At 43.5% G+C, this 18,597-nt stretch overlaps 1 protein-coding gene and 1 long non-coding RNA gene across 4 annotated transcripts in view; one reads left to right on the top strand and one right to left on the bottom strand.

The window, feature by feature from the left end:
* The window catches only part of DYRK1B (dual specificity tyrosine phosphorylation regulated kinase 1B), a 36,879-nt gene that overhangs the window by 6,061 nt on the left and 12,221 nt on the right, over window positions 1-18,597 (bottom strand). For 2 of the 3 annotated variants that reach the window (XM_081201955.1, XM_081201954.1), the window contains exons 2-4: window positions 1,523-1,668; window positions 722-841; window positions 286-474 (exon numbers count right to left, since the gene is read on the bottom strand). In XM_081201955.1, the coding sequence (XP_081058081.1) occupies window positions 286-474; window positions 722-841; window positions 1,523-1,585 (372 nt within the window). In that variant the 5' untranslated portion in view covers window positions 1,586-1,668. Of the gene's footprint in view, window positions 1-285; window positions 475-721; window positions 842-1,522; window positions 1,669-10,858; window positions 11,123-18,597 lie in introns of those variants that run through there. The other variant, XM_081201953.1, reaches the window with a different exon arrangement.
* On the top strand, window positions 11,034-15,292 carry LOC308591355. The gene is made up of 3 exons (XR_014010132.1): window positions 11,034-11,155; window positions 11,935-12,072; window positions 15,068-15,292. It is a non-coding gene; the product is annotated as an uncharacterized lncRNA (long non-coding RNA).

Genomic DNA, 18,597 nt, shown 5'->3' with positions numbered 1-18,597 from the left:
TCCAGCCCTGCCTGGATATTCTAGAGACTGAACCTGAGGCCTTCTGCAAACTAAGCTTCTGCTCTACCAATGAACTACAACCTTTTCCCTTTGGCAAGATTACAGGCCGTGTGTTCCTGTGACTGTGGGGCATGCTCCCTTTTGATCTTGCCAAAGGCACATTTGCTGGGGAAGGAGAACCTAGAGCTGTGTTCTGACCAATGATCACCAGAGCACAGGCTGCAACTTGCTATGTAGTTACAGATGTGGATACAGAAGAAGAATCTCTCCTGGCTGCCCTCTGACCTGTCCGAAGGATCCCTTGCCAATGAGCGAGTCTATTTCATAGCGTTCCAGCCAGCGCTCCCCGTTGCGAACAATGTAATCATAGTTGTCGTCATCGTAGCCCTCGTTGTGCACTTTCCGTTCTTTTTTGGTGCTTGTGTCCTCGGGTGCCACCTGCAAGGCTCGGCGTTTCTTCTTAGCATAATAGACCTGGCAGCGAAACACAGGGTCAGTGCACAGAATACAAGGAACCTTTCTTTTAAGATGAGGAATTGCACCTCCCCATAGCAGCCCGGGGAAGCAAACTAAACTCTCTGGCAGGGCAGAAGAGCTAAGGAATGGTGCCATCAACATGCAGCACAGAAGGAAGAAGCAGCACAAAGAAGTTTAAATCATCACTATTCCCAATGCTTTAAGGAACTGGTCAAAGCTATCACCACAGAGAAGATCCTCTTACCTCATTGATATGTTTGTAAGTTTTGATAAGGTCGACAGACAGCTTGCGCAGTGGGGCTGTGGCAGAGTCCCGAAAAGTGAGCGGGATTCTTCTCTGCAGGATGGCCAGGTCTGGCATGATCTGTGGGAGAAAAGGGGGGTGGGGGTGGTAGATAAGTCCCTAAAGGTCATGGGCTTGAAATAGTTCCATGATGGGGCTAATAGCATGTGTTCCAGCCGCCAGCAGGAAGCAGCGATTGACAAGGGCTTCATTCTATTCCACTAAAAACCCTGTTTTCTTTTATGTACTTGGAGGTGGAAGGTTTGCAGGAGACAGAGAGAGTGAGTGAGTGCAGGGGTCATGCTGAGATTACTAACCTTTTAAACTTAGTAGATTCAGTCTGCAGCCCACATCTAATTTCCCCCACAGTGTAGGAAAGAGGTTGCTATCAGCCCAGGTGAGGATGACTGCTTGGGCCCAGGTTAAGTGGCTCTCACCACACATCATGGCTGATCCCAGTGGCAATTGCATTAGGGGTTTGCTTCATCCCACAATAACTCCCCTCTGCATGCCTTGACTAGAGACTGAACTTAGAGCCTCAAATCTAATAGCCATTGTTTCTATAACGTGAGCTAAATAAAAACAGAGATTCACACCTGTATCAGCCTCATGTAGATTTTACTTGGAATGACCACAGGTTGAAGAGTGGGAAAGGAGCTGAGCCAGGCTGATCTGCTGTGTGTATTTACAAGCATACAGTCTGAAGAGGAGACAGCTGATTCAGGGGGAGCGCCCGAAAAGGCTGAATTTCCAGGAAATTACCTGCTGATGCTCAGCCATGGGCTGGATGCTGGAGAAGGGAGCATGGCTGTGCTGGCTCGACATGATTGTCTCAGTAGGAAGAGAGCGGCCCAGAGAGGCAACCTGGCTGCAGGGCGGCAGCTGGCATTGTGGAGTGCTGCTGCCACCTAGAGGGCACAAAAATAGTTTGGTGAGGGTTTTTTTTTTTTAATCACCACACATGCCTGCACTTCCCAGAAATAGCTCCCTGCTTTCACCACAAAACGCATTCCAATTTAAGAAGAGAGTCAGGTATCTTGATTACAGTAGGGGTGAGGATATGGCCAAGAACCTAGGTTCTATTCTTAGCTTTTTAATGGGAGGGGGGCAGTAGATCCAATTTCCTGAAACAACCCAGGATAGAGAGCTTCATACAGTGAAGTGAAACAGCGACACAAATGTATTAGAAAAGACAGTCTAAAAGGTGTTTGCATTTCATGGTATTATTAAGCAAATTTATATCTGCAATACCGAAAACCACAAAACAAAGTTCATGCATAAGGGCTGGTGCTTAATATAAGCATTTTCCAGCCTTCTTTATTTGTTTTGATTACATTATACCTTCATTATACTAAGCAAGGGTCCACTAAATTCTGCAACCTCAAGCTACCACAGCTTGGGGGTGGGATAGGGGATGGCAGGCCTCTTGTTATCTTTCCCAGACTGACTGCATAGCAGCTTTAAGTGAATGAAAGCTGAGAGAAGAGTATAAGGAAGCCATCAGCTGTTAGCACTGGGATCAAGACCATGCAAATAGGAAGGGAGAAGGCACATATGAACGACTCCTAGATTCAACTGTTCCCTCAGTATGGCATAGTGTGGCTAGGGTGTTGTACTTGGTAAAAGGTAAAGGGACCCCTGACCATTAGGTCCAGTCGTGACCGACTCTGGGGTTGCGACGCTCATCTCGCTTTATTGGCCGAGGGAGCCGGCGTTTGTCCGCAGACAGCTTCCGAGTCATGTGGCCAGCATGACTAAGCCGCTTCTGGCGAACCAGAGCAGCGCACGGAAACGCCGTTTACCTTCCCGCCCTTACCTTACCTATTTATCTACTTGCACTTTTGACATGCTTTCGAACTGCTAGGTTGGCAGGAGCAGGGACCGAGCAACGGGAGCTCACCCCGTTGTGGGGATTCGAACTGCCGACCTTCTGATCGGCAAGTCCTAGGCTCTGTGGTTTAACCCACAGCGCCACTTGGACCTGGGTTCAAAACACTCTCCAGCCTTGAAGCTCACTGGGTGAGCTCCAGCTCTTTTAGCTGTCTTATCTCACAGGGATGTTAACAAAATAAAATGGGAGAAGCAGGACCATGTACACAACCCTGAGTCTATGGGAGGAAGGGCAGAATCATGAAATGTATTCCTGAATGTTTTAAGGTCTAGGTATTGTGTTCCATGTTTTGTAATCAAGAACGCTTGCCTGAGTGCATGTGCACCTTTACCATTAATGGCGTTTTGGGAAAGGAAGGAGGCAAGAGGAGAGGCTACAGCTTGAATTGTGCAGAGGAGAGGTAACTACAGAAAAGCAGGCAGAGGTGTTTGCATGTCAGACATGGTTAGAGGCTCTAGCAAAATCACAGGGATTGTCAGAAGTGAAGAAAAGCTGGGCAGAATGTGGTCAGGGTATCTTATTATGCAGCCACACCTCAAAGTTACAGATCTCTCTTTTGAATGTAGTTAAAGAGAGGGATTCCCTCAGCGCCCACTGGGAGTCAATATCTGTGCTGTTTCCAACATGATTCCTATCTGTTGTTTGCTTCTCCTCCCCCCAAAACAGCAATTCTCCATTGGTGATGCTATGAACATGTCAACTTTTCTTACTGCAGGTTACTAAACAGATTTATACCCCCTTTTGGAATAATTCAGTTTAATTCAGTTAATGTTGACATGTATTTTTCTTTAATGGTCTGTTTTATTATCTGTTTTAGTTTTGAAATATTGTTAATTATAATTTTTATATATATGGTATTTTCTACCGTGGCACCATCTGGTGAAGGATGGTTTATAAATACTCTAAACAAACAAACAAACAAACAAACAAACAATCAAAAGATACAAAAGCGTCTTTTATGCTACTGGTGCCCAGGACATACATTTCCATTTTGCAGACACTTCTGCCCCGATATACACACCCATATATCTATTAGAATACATTCTTTACATTAAAATTTATATTACTGTATTAGCCTGAATATAAGTGCCACTTCTTTCCCAAATTCCGACCATGAAAAGTTAAAGTGCACGTAGTCCCCCATCCTCTCTCCCAAGGCCGGGATGGGAGACAGCGAGGTAGGGGAAAGGCCGCCGGCAACGCAGCACAGTTCCCCCACCCCCCACAAGCAGTGAGGAATGGAGCGGCTTATATTCGGGTATTTTTTCTTCCTCCCCCATCCAATTTTAAAGGTGCGGCTTATATTCAGGCCAATACGGTATTTTGTACAACTTGTGTCCAATTTTCATCTCCCTGTAAGATAAGGATCAACTGATGTGGTCTCGTTGGCCAAATCTGGCCCTTTGAGGTATGTTATGTTTCCCCTACTAATTTTTAGTCCCAAAGGCAAGAGAGGGATCTGGATGAAAAGCAACAGTAGGAACAGGAGCTTACCGTCAAACCACTTTTAAGGGATGGCCTACCACAGACAACTTTCTTATCAAAGTGAACCTCCAGGTAAAACAATCTGCTAACTAAAGTTCTAATATTACTACATAAACATGATGGTGTTTACTGTTTGCTTACAACAAATAAATAAATAAAAAAATCTATGATGTGATAACCTATAAGGTCTACTCTTGCTTTAAAAACAAAACAAAACAAAACAAAATCTGACGTTCTCACAGTGTTGAATTTTGCAGCCAGAGTCATGTTCTCTGCTATCCCAGAACACACATACCCTTGCTAAGAATTCAATAATAGCCAAGCCTACTATTATTTTTTAAAAGCATTTCTAATATTATTTACTTATGTAATAAAAACCGTTAAATTACTCTGAGGGATTGTGAATGCAACAACCCAGATATGTACCCCCCCTCCAGTATGTTTAATTTTTATTCAATTGTATTTTTCTTTTTCTATTTCCTTATTTCTTCCAAGCCAATTCTATTACAAAGAACAAACCACCTACATAATTAAAAAGCCAATTCCCAGAGCCACACATTAACAGGGCCTGAGGGGCCACTGCAACACAGACCCCCCTTCCATGTGAACACACCTTGCCCTTCCGGACACACATTTCACAAGTATGGATTTTACAATCTAAGATGTCAGAACTTAATTCTCAGTGGCTCCCATGGAATTCCATGGAGCAAGGGGGGGGGGGGAGAATTGGAGCACATTTGAGAAAGGCAGATCCCAATGCCTGGAGCAGGGAACAATTTAGGCCTCATCTCAATGCAGCTGCTGAATCCCCCCTGAACGAACCTAGAATCACAGAACAGAACAGAATCTAATCGTAGAGTTGGAAGGGACTGTGGGAATCATTTAGTCCAACCACCTGCAATGCAGGAATATTTTGCCCAACGTGGGGCTCAAACCCACAACCCTGAGATTAAGAGTCTCATGCTCTACCAACTGAGCTATCCCAGTTCAGTATTGTCTACTCTGGGGTACTGTCAACCCAGCACCCATGAAGGATTTTTCTGGAGTCCCCAGGCCCAAGATTGCAGACCCTCAATATTTTTTGGATTTTGCAGGAAGAGGGGATGGCAGAGCACTGTAGAGCAGTTGCTGGAGGTGGAAAGGCAAGTCCTCTTGCATTATATTTGTGGTTTTTTGGTGGCGGCAGAATCATTTTCCTGTTCCCTGAGTATCCCAATCTGTTTGGTTTGTTGCCTGCCAGTGATGTAGAGCTGGTGGCAGGCACTTGCTTCACCCCACGAAGAGGTTATCTATGGATGCTTGACTGACAGAGGTTCACTTGGACAGAGAAAGAGGGAAAGATGTACAGTGGTACCTTGGGTTAAGTACTTAATTCGTTCCAGAGGTCCGTTCTTAACCTGAAACTGTTCTTAATCTGAAGCACCACTTTAGCTAATGGGGCCTCCTGCTGCCGCCGTGCCAGAGGAGCACGATTTCTGTTCTCATCCTGAAGCAAAGTTCTTAACACGAGGTACTATTTCTGGGTTAGTGGAGTCTGTAACCTGAGGCATCTGAAACCTGAAGTGTATGTAACCCAAGGTACCACTGTATGTGTGTGAGAGGGAGGGAGAGAGGAGGTATGAACGAATGGTGGTCTGTGAGAGAGGTAGAGATGCATGGAGATGTGGGTGGCACTGTGGTCTAAACCACCGAGCGTCTTGGGCTTGACGATCCTGCACTGAGGAGACACAGAGACAGAGGCATATGTGAGGGGAGTATGTGTGTGTGAGAGACAGCTGTATGCACTGTGATTATGGGAGAAAGAAGTGGGTGAGGTGTGTGTGAATGTATAGTCTGTGTGTTTATGTGGTCTGTGAAACAGATGGAGAGATGCACTTGGGCAAAGAAAGGGAGAGATGTATGTGTGGTTGTGTATACAGTGGTACCTTGGGTTACATACGCTTCAGGTTACATACGCTTCAGGTTACAGACTCCACTAACCCAGAAATAGTACCTCAGGTTAAGAACTTTGCTTCAGGATGAGAACAGAAATCGTGCTCCGACGGCGCAGCGGCAGCAGGAGGCCCCATTAGCTAAAGTGGTGGTGCTTCAGGTTAAAAACAGTTTCAGGTTAAGAACAGGCTTCCAGAACGAATTAAGTACTTAACCCAAGGTACCACTGTAGTTGAAATATGTGTTTGAGAGAGAGAGAGAGAAGGATGGATGTGCATAAGATCTGTATGTGTGTTAGAGAATTAGTGTAGTGTGGCCACCTTGTATATATTTTTTTGGTACTGGGGAATGCTCTCTGTTCTTATTAGATAGCAACAGCATCAGTCTGTATTTGCAAGATGTCAAGATTGTATGTCAACAGCCAGGGCCAGCAGAACACTGCTGATCTCCTGCAGGTAGCATGAGGTTGTTCAGTAGGTGGGAGAGAAGCAACAATGACTGGATTCTCTCTAATTTTGTGTTATGCCATGCCCTTATGGCAGCAATTTTGTGACTGGTGCCCATATAGTTTTTTCAAAATTCTAAATGGGCCCACTACCTCTGGTCACCAATGATTGGTGACTGACAGGCCAAAGTTTTCCCAGCCCGCAAGCAGGATTTGAACTCAGAACCCTATTCATGCAAAGCATGTGCTCTGTTACTGACACATGGCTGTAATTCACCTCAATGAGGGAAAAGCCAAGAACTGTATTTAGGGACACCATTGTCTTCAGCTCACCAAAGCACAGTCCATCCTTCAACAAAGACCCATTACACATGTTAAGGACCAGTACCATATATAGGCCGTCCCTCCACAAATACTCAACCTTTCACCTTATGTTTCACTTGTGCATTGTGTTTTTAATCTTTTATTGGGAGCCGCACAGAGTGGCTGGGGCAACCCAGTCAAATGGGTGGCATATAAATAATAAAATTGTTATTATAATGATGATTATTAATAATACAAATGAAAATCTTAAGTAGCTGAAGCAGTGCTGCCACATCAGATGCTCTTAAACTATTTTCTGGGACTCATGGTAATATAATTTATTGCTAAACAATTACACTGCGGCCTTACAATTTCTTTATGTAAACATCCTCAAGCAGCACAAGCAAATCATATGTTGCATTACTCAGCAGTCAAAACATAGGGGCTGGTTCACACATTAATGCAGCATGTAGTCACCACATGCAGTGGGCAATTAGTCATGTTGCTAATGTTATTATTTAAATTTATATTCAACTTCTACTGGCAAGGCGTCAATGAAGTTGTACCTTTACAGATTTATATGCTGTTATTCACTGATTTTACCTAACAACTCAAAGCAATACAGGCAACGCTCAGCTTATGCAGGGGTTACGTTTCAGGGATGGCGTGTAAAGCCAAAATAGTGTATAGTCAAAACACACTGGGTTCAACGGTGGGTGGGATTGCCAAAGCCTTTCCCCCCAGACAACTGCCCTCTTTCCATCCCCTTTTTAATTTTCTAAATCTGAATGCGTATAAGTTAAATGTGCACAAACTGCGAGTTAACTGTATACAGATAGCAGAGATTCCACTTAGACCTCTGAGGGGGGAAGCAGATGCAACTTGACTAGAAAATCACGCAAACTATTCTTAAATTAGTTGAAAATATATTAAATATATTATATGGAAGTTTATTTAATATTTTTATTAAATCTACTACTTCCTTACATTTTAAAGCCCTAACCACCATGGGAAGGTGCGGCAAAGCTCTTCGCCGCCCCAGGGAAGCACAGCGCACCCTCCGCCACCAAGGAAAGGCATGGCGAGGCCCTCCATCTCTGTGGGGATGCTTGAGGAGGCCCTCCGCTGCCGTGAATATGTATTGTGATATATCAAGATATTGTGATGTTTAGTTGATGATGTATTGTGATATTGAAAACCAGATATTGCCCAGGCCTACTTATGATCCCCAGCAACTGGTAAAGTCATACTATCTCCATCATGGCTAGTAGGCATTGATAATTTGTCTGAACACTTTTTAAAGCCACCTGACATATCTCTATTACTATTTCCATTTTACTAGGCAGTCAGTTTTAATTTACCCATGGAAGTTGGAGCAAGCACCTAGATTCATATAGGACATATTATAAAGAGTGAATGAAGATGAAGAGGAGTCAGGCTAGAAGAACCAGCCCAGGTCTTACAGATTATGCTGCCAAATATTTAGGCTGTGCGGTAGCAGTGGCCTAATTGGGACTAACAATTGACAACTTCAGTTTACTTCACTTATATCCCACCAGAGCAACATGAGGTCAAAACAACTTGCATTTTTATATTTTTCCAAATCCTGTGATGCAGGATGGCAGACTATAGTGATATGTCCAGTGTAGAAACCATAGCTGGACAGGGATTTGAACAGGGACTCCCACATCCGACCTAGCACTTTAGCCACCGGGCCACACTGGTTCTCTGCATCATAGAACACTAGCAAGATAGGAGACCGCCAAGAAAACCTGAGTCTGAAGCATGACCCCTACAACACTGTGGAACTATTCAAAAATATGTATTTTTAACACCTACAAAGTTTGTGTTTCGAGTTACATAGCTTTCCTCTTACTTGTGCTTCTGGCTGCTCTCCACCAGGGGAAAATTTGCCCTTTTAGAAATATAGGTATTGTTGGCCTAGACAGTGCTCAGTTTGTACATAAAATGCAATTTTATTACTATTGCTGGTGCCTCGGCAACCATCAGAACTACTAGGTACTATTCTTAGCTGTGGAAAGGACATGTTAGAGTGGCTGGAATGAAGTACAGCAGCACACAGGCAGAGAGAGCTAATGGTTTCTATTCCTAGGTCTGCTTCATGGAGGCACAAAACTCAGTACCGATTTGGCAGAAAGAGTGCTTGCTTGAGGTCCCACAAGATCCAATTCCTGGCAACACAGCACCCCTCTAACACCAAGCTGGCTGCAGCTGCATGCTTATTAACACGGCTAGTTAATTAATGGAAGGGTTTCAAAGCTGGGCTTCTGCCCTTTATGGACAGACTAGTTGAGTGCAATTTCTGGCAAAGAAGTGCAAGGCTACTGACATCATATTCCTTATTTATTTAACGAAGGGCCTAAAAAGAGACAGACCCACTTCCCAACCGGAGGTTGGCACAAATAAAAACAATGTGGGGTTTAATAAGCATGTGACATCACAAGTTTTCACTCGGAAGCAAGTTGTGGAAGTTCCTTTGCAGCTCAGCCTGACTCTAGGGTTTCTCCTAAGCCTCTTCTCACAATGAAAAGCTACAACATCTATCTTTAAATCAGGGGTTCCTAATATGGTGCTTTGGGCACGCATGTGCTTGCCTTTCCTAGTGTCCACAGGGTCCGCCCCCGCTGCCCACTGATATCAGGCTTGAAAGAATCTTTCCATTGTAGCCAATAGAACAGGTTGCAGGGGGTGCTTGGTTGCAGGGTGTGTGTGTTGCCCACAACAGTTTATCCAGTATGCCAATGTGCCCATGGGCCTAAAGGGTTGACAACCCCCATTTCCCCAGGATTGATGTCTTTATTAATAAAGAGGTCTATGTACCATTCCAATATGCCTGAGTTTGTCAGGCATAGTGTGGAATTTGGTATTCTGAGCAGTTCAGTTTCCAATGCTTAAGATCAGTTTTTTCAGCTGTTATAGCTGAGGAGCAAAGCTTAGAAGTATCCAGGCAGTGCCTAATGAACCCTCTAGAATTGTGCTCTGCCTTGCTCAGCTCCCATGGCTCATATTCCCTCTTCTCCTACCCACCAAAAGCCACTGGTCCTCCATTCCCCATCCCCTCTCATCTTTCATTTCTCCAATCCTTGACCAACCCCCCCCCCCACGCTCCTTGAAAATCATATGAAATCTCACGCAGACACTTTCATAATTTATTATCAACATTAAATCTGGAGTTCCTAAAACCACTGGTAAGAGCCTATATGTGAAAGTAAAAATTCCAACACAGAGTCCAGGGCACATTCTATTTTCTACATGCAGACTCAGGTTGACATATATGAAGATTTGGTCTTAGATTTTTCATTTAAGTTTCAAAGCCAAGAGATATAATTTTGCTCTTTGCCTGCGGCTCTGCTTCTCTTTTAGGGCATTTTCATTTATAAAAGAAAGGGTCACAGATTAATTTAAAGTACATTTCCACTTCCCTTTTAGTAAAACATGCAATTCCCTAATCCACAAAGATAACAGCTAGTTCCCTACAGAGCTCTACAACCATCAAGATACAATGATTCAAAGAGCGCCAAAACTGCATATGAAACTCAGGCATCATCCATGCAAAGGTGGTAGCTATAAGCATGCTCCTTATATGTGTTTGTGTATGTATTCACAATTAAAAACTTATCCTAACTCAGTCACATAGCTCATGTAGTCCCGATGACCTACTCCTTCCCAGAGTCTCATTCTTGAAGCACTGAATAAAAACCACACCTTGTGTTCCAAGCAAAGCTATTCAACATATTTTAAAAAAAACCAATCAAGCCCAAACCCTAGATTTCTTGGCCTTCTTCCCCAGGGTATTTTCAGATTTCACCTAAGCCCATTAACACCAAAAGGAGACAACAACCTCCCTCTCCCATCTACAGAGACTTTCCTCAGTGCATAATAGTCCTCCAGCTTCCTTCTAGTTCTCCCTTATGCGGTTGCCAAGTCTTCCTCAGTTGCTGCTCTTGGCCTCATAGCTTAGAACAAAGACACATATGATCAGATAATCAGTATTTTCTCATTTGCCACACATGGTCCCTACCTGTGACCATTTTCCTGTTGTAGCAGGCTGAGGGCAGAAAGCAGGAAGGCTCCTGTCGGGCCCAATGTGATTGCAATGTCAGCAGCATCGTATTGAGATGGGTCTCAGTGCTGGAGGGGATCACCATGGGAAAAGCTATCTAACCACACCATCTACTCAAGTCCACACCATGGAAAGCTGTTCGCTGAAGTCCACTTTTTGGCTGTTGCTCGCCCAGGTTGTGCTCCCGAGAGAGAGTCTTAAAGCCACTAAGCAGAAAGCAGTGCTACACAGCTGTCATTGCAGAGGCTATGGAAGGTCAGCGGGCGTGGAATGCTCTCTTGGCTGGATCAAAGCAAACAGCTGGTTACATGCCATGGCCAAGTGGAAACTGATCAGAGGAACAGCTGACAAAAGATTTCCAAACGCAGGCCAGAGAAACCACTAAGGAGAGGGGCTGAAACGTGCCAATTCCAAACTCCTCTTTTCTAAAATGTTACCTCCAGGCCACTGTTTGCCTCTTTGAACTTTCCCAAAGGAATTAACTCATTGGTGCTGGTTTCTAAAAACCTGAATGGTCACTGAACAAGCTGTTTCTGCTAAATCTTTAGAGTCAAGAGGAGTGTGGGACAGGAGTCTAAACTGACTGCATGTTATCACCATTTTTGCAGAAAAAAATAGTAATATAAAAAAATGCAGTTTCAGTATATTTATGAACATGTAATCATTTTGTGAGGGTTTTTGCAGGGTGGTGGTGATGTTAGCATAAATTTCCAGACCCCATTCTCCTAGTAACTAGCATCTTGGCCAACCACCACTGGAATAATAGTTTCAGACATTCACTCTGAGAGGTGTGTGTTTGTTTTGCGGGGTGGGTGGGACGGCTAACGGCTTTCCTGACTAAAATATCAATCATGCTTTCTGACAGGCAAATATAGTATTTTACAATGGATCTCCCCGTTTCCCAACAATCAGTCTCATTAAAAATCCAAATGAGGCAATATTCAATCTTTGACTGAAACTCTGGTGTCTTTTCAAATCAGAGAAAGCCATTGTCCATTGCACTGATACTTCTATAACCAAACTTTTGATTCCAGCACCATCAAACCATCATCCTTTTGGCTCCTTTTAGCTCACGCTGCTCCCATCACCATGAAAATCCACATCCACCACATGCAAAAGTGGAAGTGTTATGCAAGAAGATGGCAGCCAGAGCATGAATCCAATATCAGGAGGTACTATTTTGAGGATTTCTTCACATCAAAACTTTTAAGAGTTGCTACACATTTTATTACTCAGCCCAAACAGCAATGTTCATAAGAACCTTAGGTCTGGTACACAGTTTATACATTTTTTTGGAATAGAGTGTGGCTGGGGAATGAGGGCCATAAATACATTTATTAATTTATAAACCACCCAGGGAAGGACTCTGGACAATGTATTTCAAACATAAGAGCACCATACAGCAAAGGTAAAGGGACCCCTGACCATTAGGTCCAGTCGTGGCCGACTCTGGGGTTGTGGCGCTCATCTCACTTTATTGGCCGAGGGAGCCGATATACAGCTTACAGGTCATGTGGCTAGCATGACTAAGCCGCTTCTGGCGAACCAGAGCAGTGCATGGAAACGCCATTTACCTTCCCGCCGGAGAGGTACCTATTTATCTACTTGCACTTTGACGTGCTTTTGAACTGCTAGGTTGGTAGGAGCAGGGACTGAGCAACGGGAGCTCACCCCATCACGGGGATTCGAACCTCGACCTTCTGATCGGCAAGTCCAAGGCTCTGTGGTTTAAGCACAGATATATAAATAAAAAAAAATTAATTGCAAACATGAAAGCATTTTTAATTGACCTTTAAAGGATACTGAATAGAAAGTAGAAAGAGTTAATTCACTATCTATTAATGGCAACTAAAATCTTAATTGCACAGACCTGGAAAAGGAAGAACCTCAACAACTGGTAAAAGAACTGTTGGAAAAATGATTAATGGCAAAGCTAACTTATTGGAACAAAGAGAAAATAGAGAAGGAGCTTGCAAAATGAACTATTTTGATAATTTTTTAAAAGAATGTAATTTTTTAGGAAGTTTACTTGATCTGGATAAATAGTCTTCGGAAGGAGCTATTTATTGTTGTAAAATGTAAAACTGAAATTTGAATGGTTAATTTAAAATGAATACTTAGGACTTCCGGGTTGACGCGATCTGGAAATGGCGGATTCCCTCCGAGCTGCGGAGGGAATCGGCTCTACCGAGGACGGGTCTTTGCCGCGCCGGCGACACGGGGACCCTTAAAAACCGCAGGCGCGGATGCCTGCGGACTGAAGACTCGGCGGGTGCCTTAAGCGCCCCCCCCTGATCCACGAAGAGCCTTTTTAAAGGCTGCGGAGAGGATACGGGGGTGGCGTGGCACTGAGAGTCGATCGCTACCTCGGTGGAGCGAAGCCGCGAGCCATGACCAGAGAGCGCTGACTTCCTTCCTTGAAAATTTGGACTGAAAGAATCACCCGTGAGTAAGACGGATTGGGACTTTAAAAAATTTACCCTGAATTGGAGACGACCGGGGGGTGTGCTAAAAGGAAGTCCGCACCCCCCCTTGCAGACGATCTACGCAACGACATAAGAGCTAAGCTGGAGAGCCTACCCTTGGTGGGGTGAGTTAAAAAGGACATTAACTTTCAAGATTTGGCTAAAGGAAATTTTGGGCTGGAGAGTGGAGTTTTGGAAACCTTCTTTTTGTTTTGAACAACCCCCCCTCCCGGGCTCGGGAAAGTCCTGCCTTTGTGCCTGTGTAAGAGCTGCGGAGTTTGACAGCTGTCAAAGCTGTCAAACGGGCGGTTTAAAGTGGAAAAATCGCTATCTAAGATCCCTCTGGACTAAGACGAGTTATAATTGAGCCAAAATTGTTGGAAACAAAGTAATAATAATTTGTTAAAGGACTGTTGGAGAAAAGACTAATAAGTAACCAGATTCCCTCTAGGGGGAATTCTGTGTAACTACAATAGATACAATGGCTGTGGAAGGAAAGTTACTAGTGGAAATCGAAAGGATGTTTCAACTGGTGGGAACCTTACAAGAGCAGAGCTTGGCCATGAACAAACAACTTGTGACTATGACCTTGGGAACAGGCAACTCTGCTCTCTGTATTGAGGACCTGAATGAGAAAGAATCCACAGCTGAATGGGAAACAATATCTACAGAGGTGGAAGAGACTAAACAACAAGAAAAAGAAGAAGTAACCTTGGGAAGTAACAACCAAAAGCTGACATCTGTGGAACACAAGCAAGGAGATGCTGGGAACTTATCTACCACAAGTCTGCGAAAGACACAGAAGAAGAAGGAGGAGGTCCCGGGACAATATGGAATACAGGAACTTAAAATAAAGAAATATGACTGGGGCCTCAGTTTGGACTTTGATTCTGAAGATACAGGCTTTGTGGAAACTTTTCAGCAGTTACTTTCAAATCTCCTTGTGGGAAGAGAATACACTTTGATGGTGAAAGAACTCTTTCCAGACTCGACGACTGACATAAAGGACTACCAACAAGACAGGCGGAGAGGGACTGAAATAGACTTGAAAGCCTCGGACGTGAGGAACCCAGGCTGAGAATCTCGAATTTAGATTTCTATTGGGAAGGGACAAAAACCGGGGATGGGAGGGAGGGAAGAGGAGATTCTTAAAAACTCTTAAGACTTTTAGGTTTGGTTAATATGACTCTTAATTAAGACAAAATGAAAATCGATGGAAGAGAACTTAAGTCCAACTTAGGAAAATCAATTTTTATTATAAAAGAGGTAATAAGATGAATAAGATGGTTAAGAGGAGAAACACCAACTTGCTGATATAATCTTGGGAACTGGGATGCACGAGGGGGGGTGGGGGGAAGTCAGGGAACAAGGTTATGAAATGGGGATTTGCTGATTTTATACATGTTTTTGTTTTGTGTTTTTTCTTTGTGTGTGTTTTGTTTTTATAAAAGCAGAAAACCAAATAAAAATTTTTAAAAAAATAAAATAAAATGAATACTTAACTGATATAAAAATTAAATGTATGACTGTAATGTACAGAATTATTGGAGAAATACTATTGTGAATATTGTATATTGTTAACATCATTTATTTGTTTGCCTACTTTCTCTAGTTAAATCATATTCAAGGCAGCTATGTTATGATTTGCAAAAAATTACAATCTAAATCACAATATCTAAAATATTTGTTTTGTGTTTTTTAGTAGCAAATCATTAAATGTTTTCCATTGGCATCAGAAATCCAGTAATGTTGAAGACAGGCCCACTTCTAAGGAGGAATCATTCCAGAACCAGAGATCCTCCTGCCATAGAGGAGGCCCTTCTACGTGTCTCCAAATCCTGGTAGGACTACAAGCAGAGCATCCCAGCCCATCGACCTGAAGAATTTAATTGCCTAGCATTGAAAAAAGTCAACTATTTAAAGCAAATAAGAATAAAATAGACAAAAATCCTGACAAGCCAGAAGTACTGTTTTTGGGGGACAGGGGGCAGGCTGGTGTGGAGGACTCCCTGGTCCTGAATGGGGTAACTGTACCCCTGAAGGACCAGGTGCGCAGCCTGGTAGTCATTTTGGACTCACAGCTGTCCATGGAGGCGCAGGTCAATTCTGTATCCAGGGCAGCTGTCTACCAACTCCACCTGGTACGCGGGCTGAGACCCTACCTGCCCGCGGACTGTCTCACCAGAGTGGTGCATGCTCTAGTTATCTCCCGCTTGGACTACTGCAATGCACTCTACGTGGGGCTACCTTTGAAGGTGACCCGGAAACTACAACTAATCCAGAATGCGGCAGCTAGACTAGTGACTGGGGGCGGCCGCCGAGACCACATAACACCGGTCTTGAAAGACCTACATTGGCTCCCAGTACGTTTCCGAGCACAATTCAAATTGATGGTGTTGACCTTTAAAGCCCTAAACTGCCTCGGTCCAGTATACCTGAAGGAGCGTCTCCACCCCCATCATTCTGCCCGGACGCTGAGAGCCAGCGCCGAGGGCCTTCTGGCAGTTCCCTCACTGCAAGAAGCAAAGCTACGGGGAACCAGGCAGAGGGCCTTCTCGGTAGTGGCACCCGCCCTGTGGAACGCCCTCCCATTACATGTCAAAGCGATAAACTGACATTCAGAAGACATCTTAAGGCAGCCCTGTTCAGGGAAGCTTTTAATGTGATATTTTACTGTATTTTTGGTCTCTGTGGAAGCCGCCCAGAGTGGCTGGGGAAACCCAGCCAGATGGGCGGGGTACAAATAATAAATTATTATTATTATATTATTATAAAATAAAGAAAACAGGTAAAAATAATCCTAATTTATTATTGTCTGAATATTTAAAATAGTAGGTTTATTCTAGCATAGACTTCTAGTGAAACTGCCAGTTAGCATAACACAAATCAATTGTATTCTGTTCTGCAAGCTCTTTTACTTTTCTATGCAAATTGACCTTGCATTTTGATTACTTTCCACTGTTGCTTCTGTCTCGAGCCCCCATTTGGTCATGTCTGGCCAGTATTCAGCTTAGCTCACACAAGACTGGTTCAGATACAAGTAAGCTTCTACCTTGCATACTCACTCCAAATTTGCACCTCCTGAACATCATCTTTTTGCCATACTTTGCTGTTACACACAAACTGGTAAACTATGATTTGTGCTTGCTCTCCCAAGCTAGAATTGCAAATAGTGATCAAACTGTGTTGTGAAATGGAGGGAATCAGAGCATGCAAAGGGAGAGAGGACTACATAAGACTGAGACTTCCTCATGGGAACCAAGCCACACTGGTAAGACTACTGCCCAGATCTAATCCTGAGAAAGCAAAACTAGTTAACTAGTTAACCATATTAGTTAACTAATATGATTTTTATTTATTTATTTATTTATTTTTAGGAAGAAGGGAAATCCAAATCAACCACTTTTATCCTAAAGTAGGCTGGCCAGTGGGAATACAGAAATGGAAATTTATACATTCCTATTCCCTGCTACTTTCCCTTAGTAGTAAATATGTAGCTATGAAGCTTGAGCAAGCAACTCTTCATTTAAAAAAGGGCACTGTACAGGAGTTATAAGAACTACCAATCATGGGGCAATAATTCTCAGGGTTAAACTTCCTGGTCTTCATAACCAGTGCTTTTTTTCTAAAAAAAAGTTTAGGGGTACTCATTTTCCTACTCATATTGAAATACTGCCTCTCAATGAGGCCAAACTTAGATTAACCAAATGTTTAGGGGTATGCATCCCCCTGCGTCCCCTCCAGAAAAAAGCACTGTTCATAACACTGACTATAGCATTTATTCTGATGTGCCTGGGAAGCCTACAGTGCAGATGATGTTTAACATAATAATCCTGAAAAATCCTAGAAACCTTGTACTCTTCAGCAACCAGAGCCACAATCTAAATCACCAGTCCCCACAGACAGGGATTTTTTTCCTTCTGCCCCACACTGATCTCTCATGTCTGTACTAGACATCCTTATACACCTCCATGCAGCTGTACTATTCAACTCACAGGTATCAAGGCTTAAATTATTTGGTGTAAAATACCAAATAGGTTCCAGTATCAACTGTTCTTTGACCAACAGGAGAAAGAATAGCTGTCTGATGGTTGAACAAAACCCAGAGGTGTTGACTGGGTTTATGACCAAGAATACTGGGCACTAAGTGATCATTCTACACAGGAGAAAGGCAATAAAGCATACTGAATATTATCCAGCAACTGGCTATTCAGGGCAGTGAGCACCTCAGGTCTTGTATCTTTGTATCTCAAAACAGCTTTGCCGTTCCTCAGCTCATGAACCGTCAGGCAGAGATTCAACTCATTCAGTTCTAGGAGTTGATGCCTGCCAGTCTGTTGGAAGTGCTGTCCAAACACTTTATATGAAGCACTCACAGAGAAATGGTCTCCATGGCACGTAACAGTCACAGCCTTTTATGCTGACCTAACTAGACTCAATGACTTCTACGTGACATGACATCGGAAGAATGTGCATGATCCTTTATATGTAGGGTGTTGAAGCTGTGTCTGGCCAACATCCGAATCCTAACTTGTTGGGCCACAACACTGGGGAAGCAAAATTCTCAGTCACAATCTTACATCCATGTTAATACTTTCTGGCTCCAAAAGCAGACCCCACTTCGTGAAATGGCTCCACCATACCACCAGATCTCTGATCAAGATGGTTTATACTGAAGGAGATACTGTTGTGAACAGCGTTGATGAAACAACTGAAAAGTATGTAGGTGCAGACAAGTCCACCAAAAATGAATACAGAAGCATATGATCCTGCAGTTCAGAGACAGGTCCATCTTCTTAAAAAGAGACAAAACTGAGTAAAACCTGTAAAATACAGGAGGAGAAAGGCAGAGCTGGAGGTCAAATCAGTTCTTCCTAGAATCACATGCTTTTTCCTAATTCCCCGTCCCTAATTAAGCTGCCTTTATCCTGCTTTCGGTCCAGCCCCAATACCATTCCTATGGGATGTGTTCACAGGGAAAGGCCTTTCTTCTAAGGAGCATAGGCTGGGGCCTTAAAAGCAGAGTGATTTTTTTACAGCAGCACCCACTAATAGCTGATAAACATGCACCCACCTTCATATTTTGTTATCAGAGAAATGATGTGCATGAATCAAAGAGAAAGAATGTGCACATGAGCACTTTCAGCAATGCCATTAATTCAACTTAGACAAATGTGCACGGTGGGGAAGAGGTCAGTTCAAACACAGTTCTGGTCATAATAGCAAAACCCC

This window comes from Podarcis bocagei (assembly GCF_964188305.1).
Source record: "Podarcis bocagei genome assembly, chromosome: 7".
NCBI lineage: Eukaryota > Metazoa > Chordata > Lepidosauria > Squamata > Lacertidae > Podarcis > Podarcis bocagei.
This window is presented reverse-complemented; position numbering and strand designations above follow the sequence as displayed.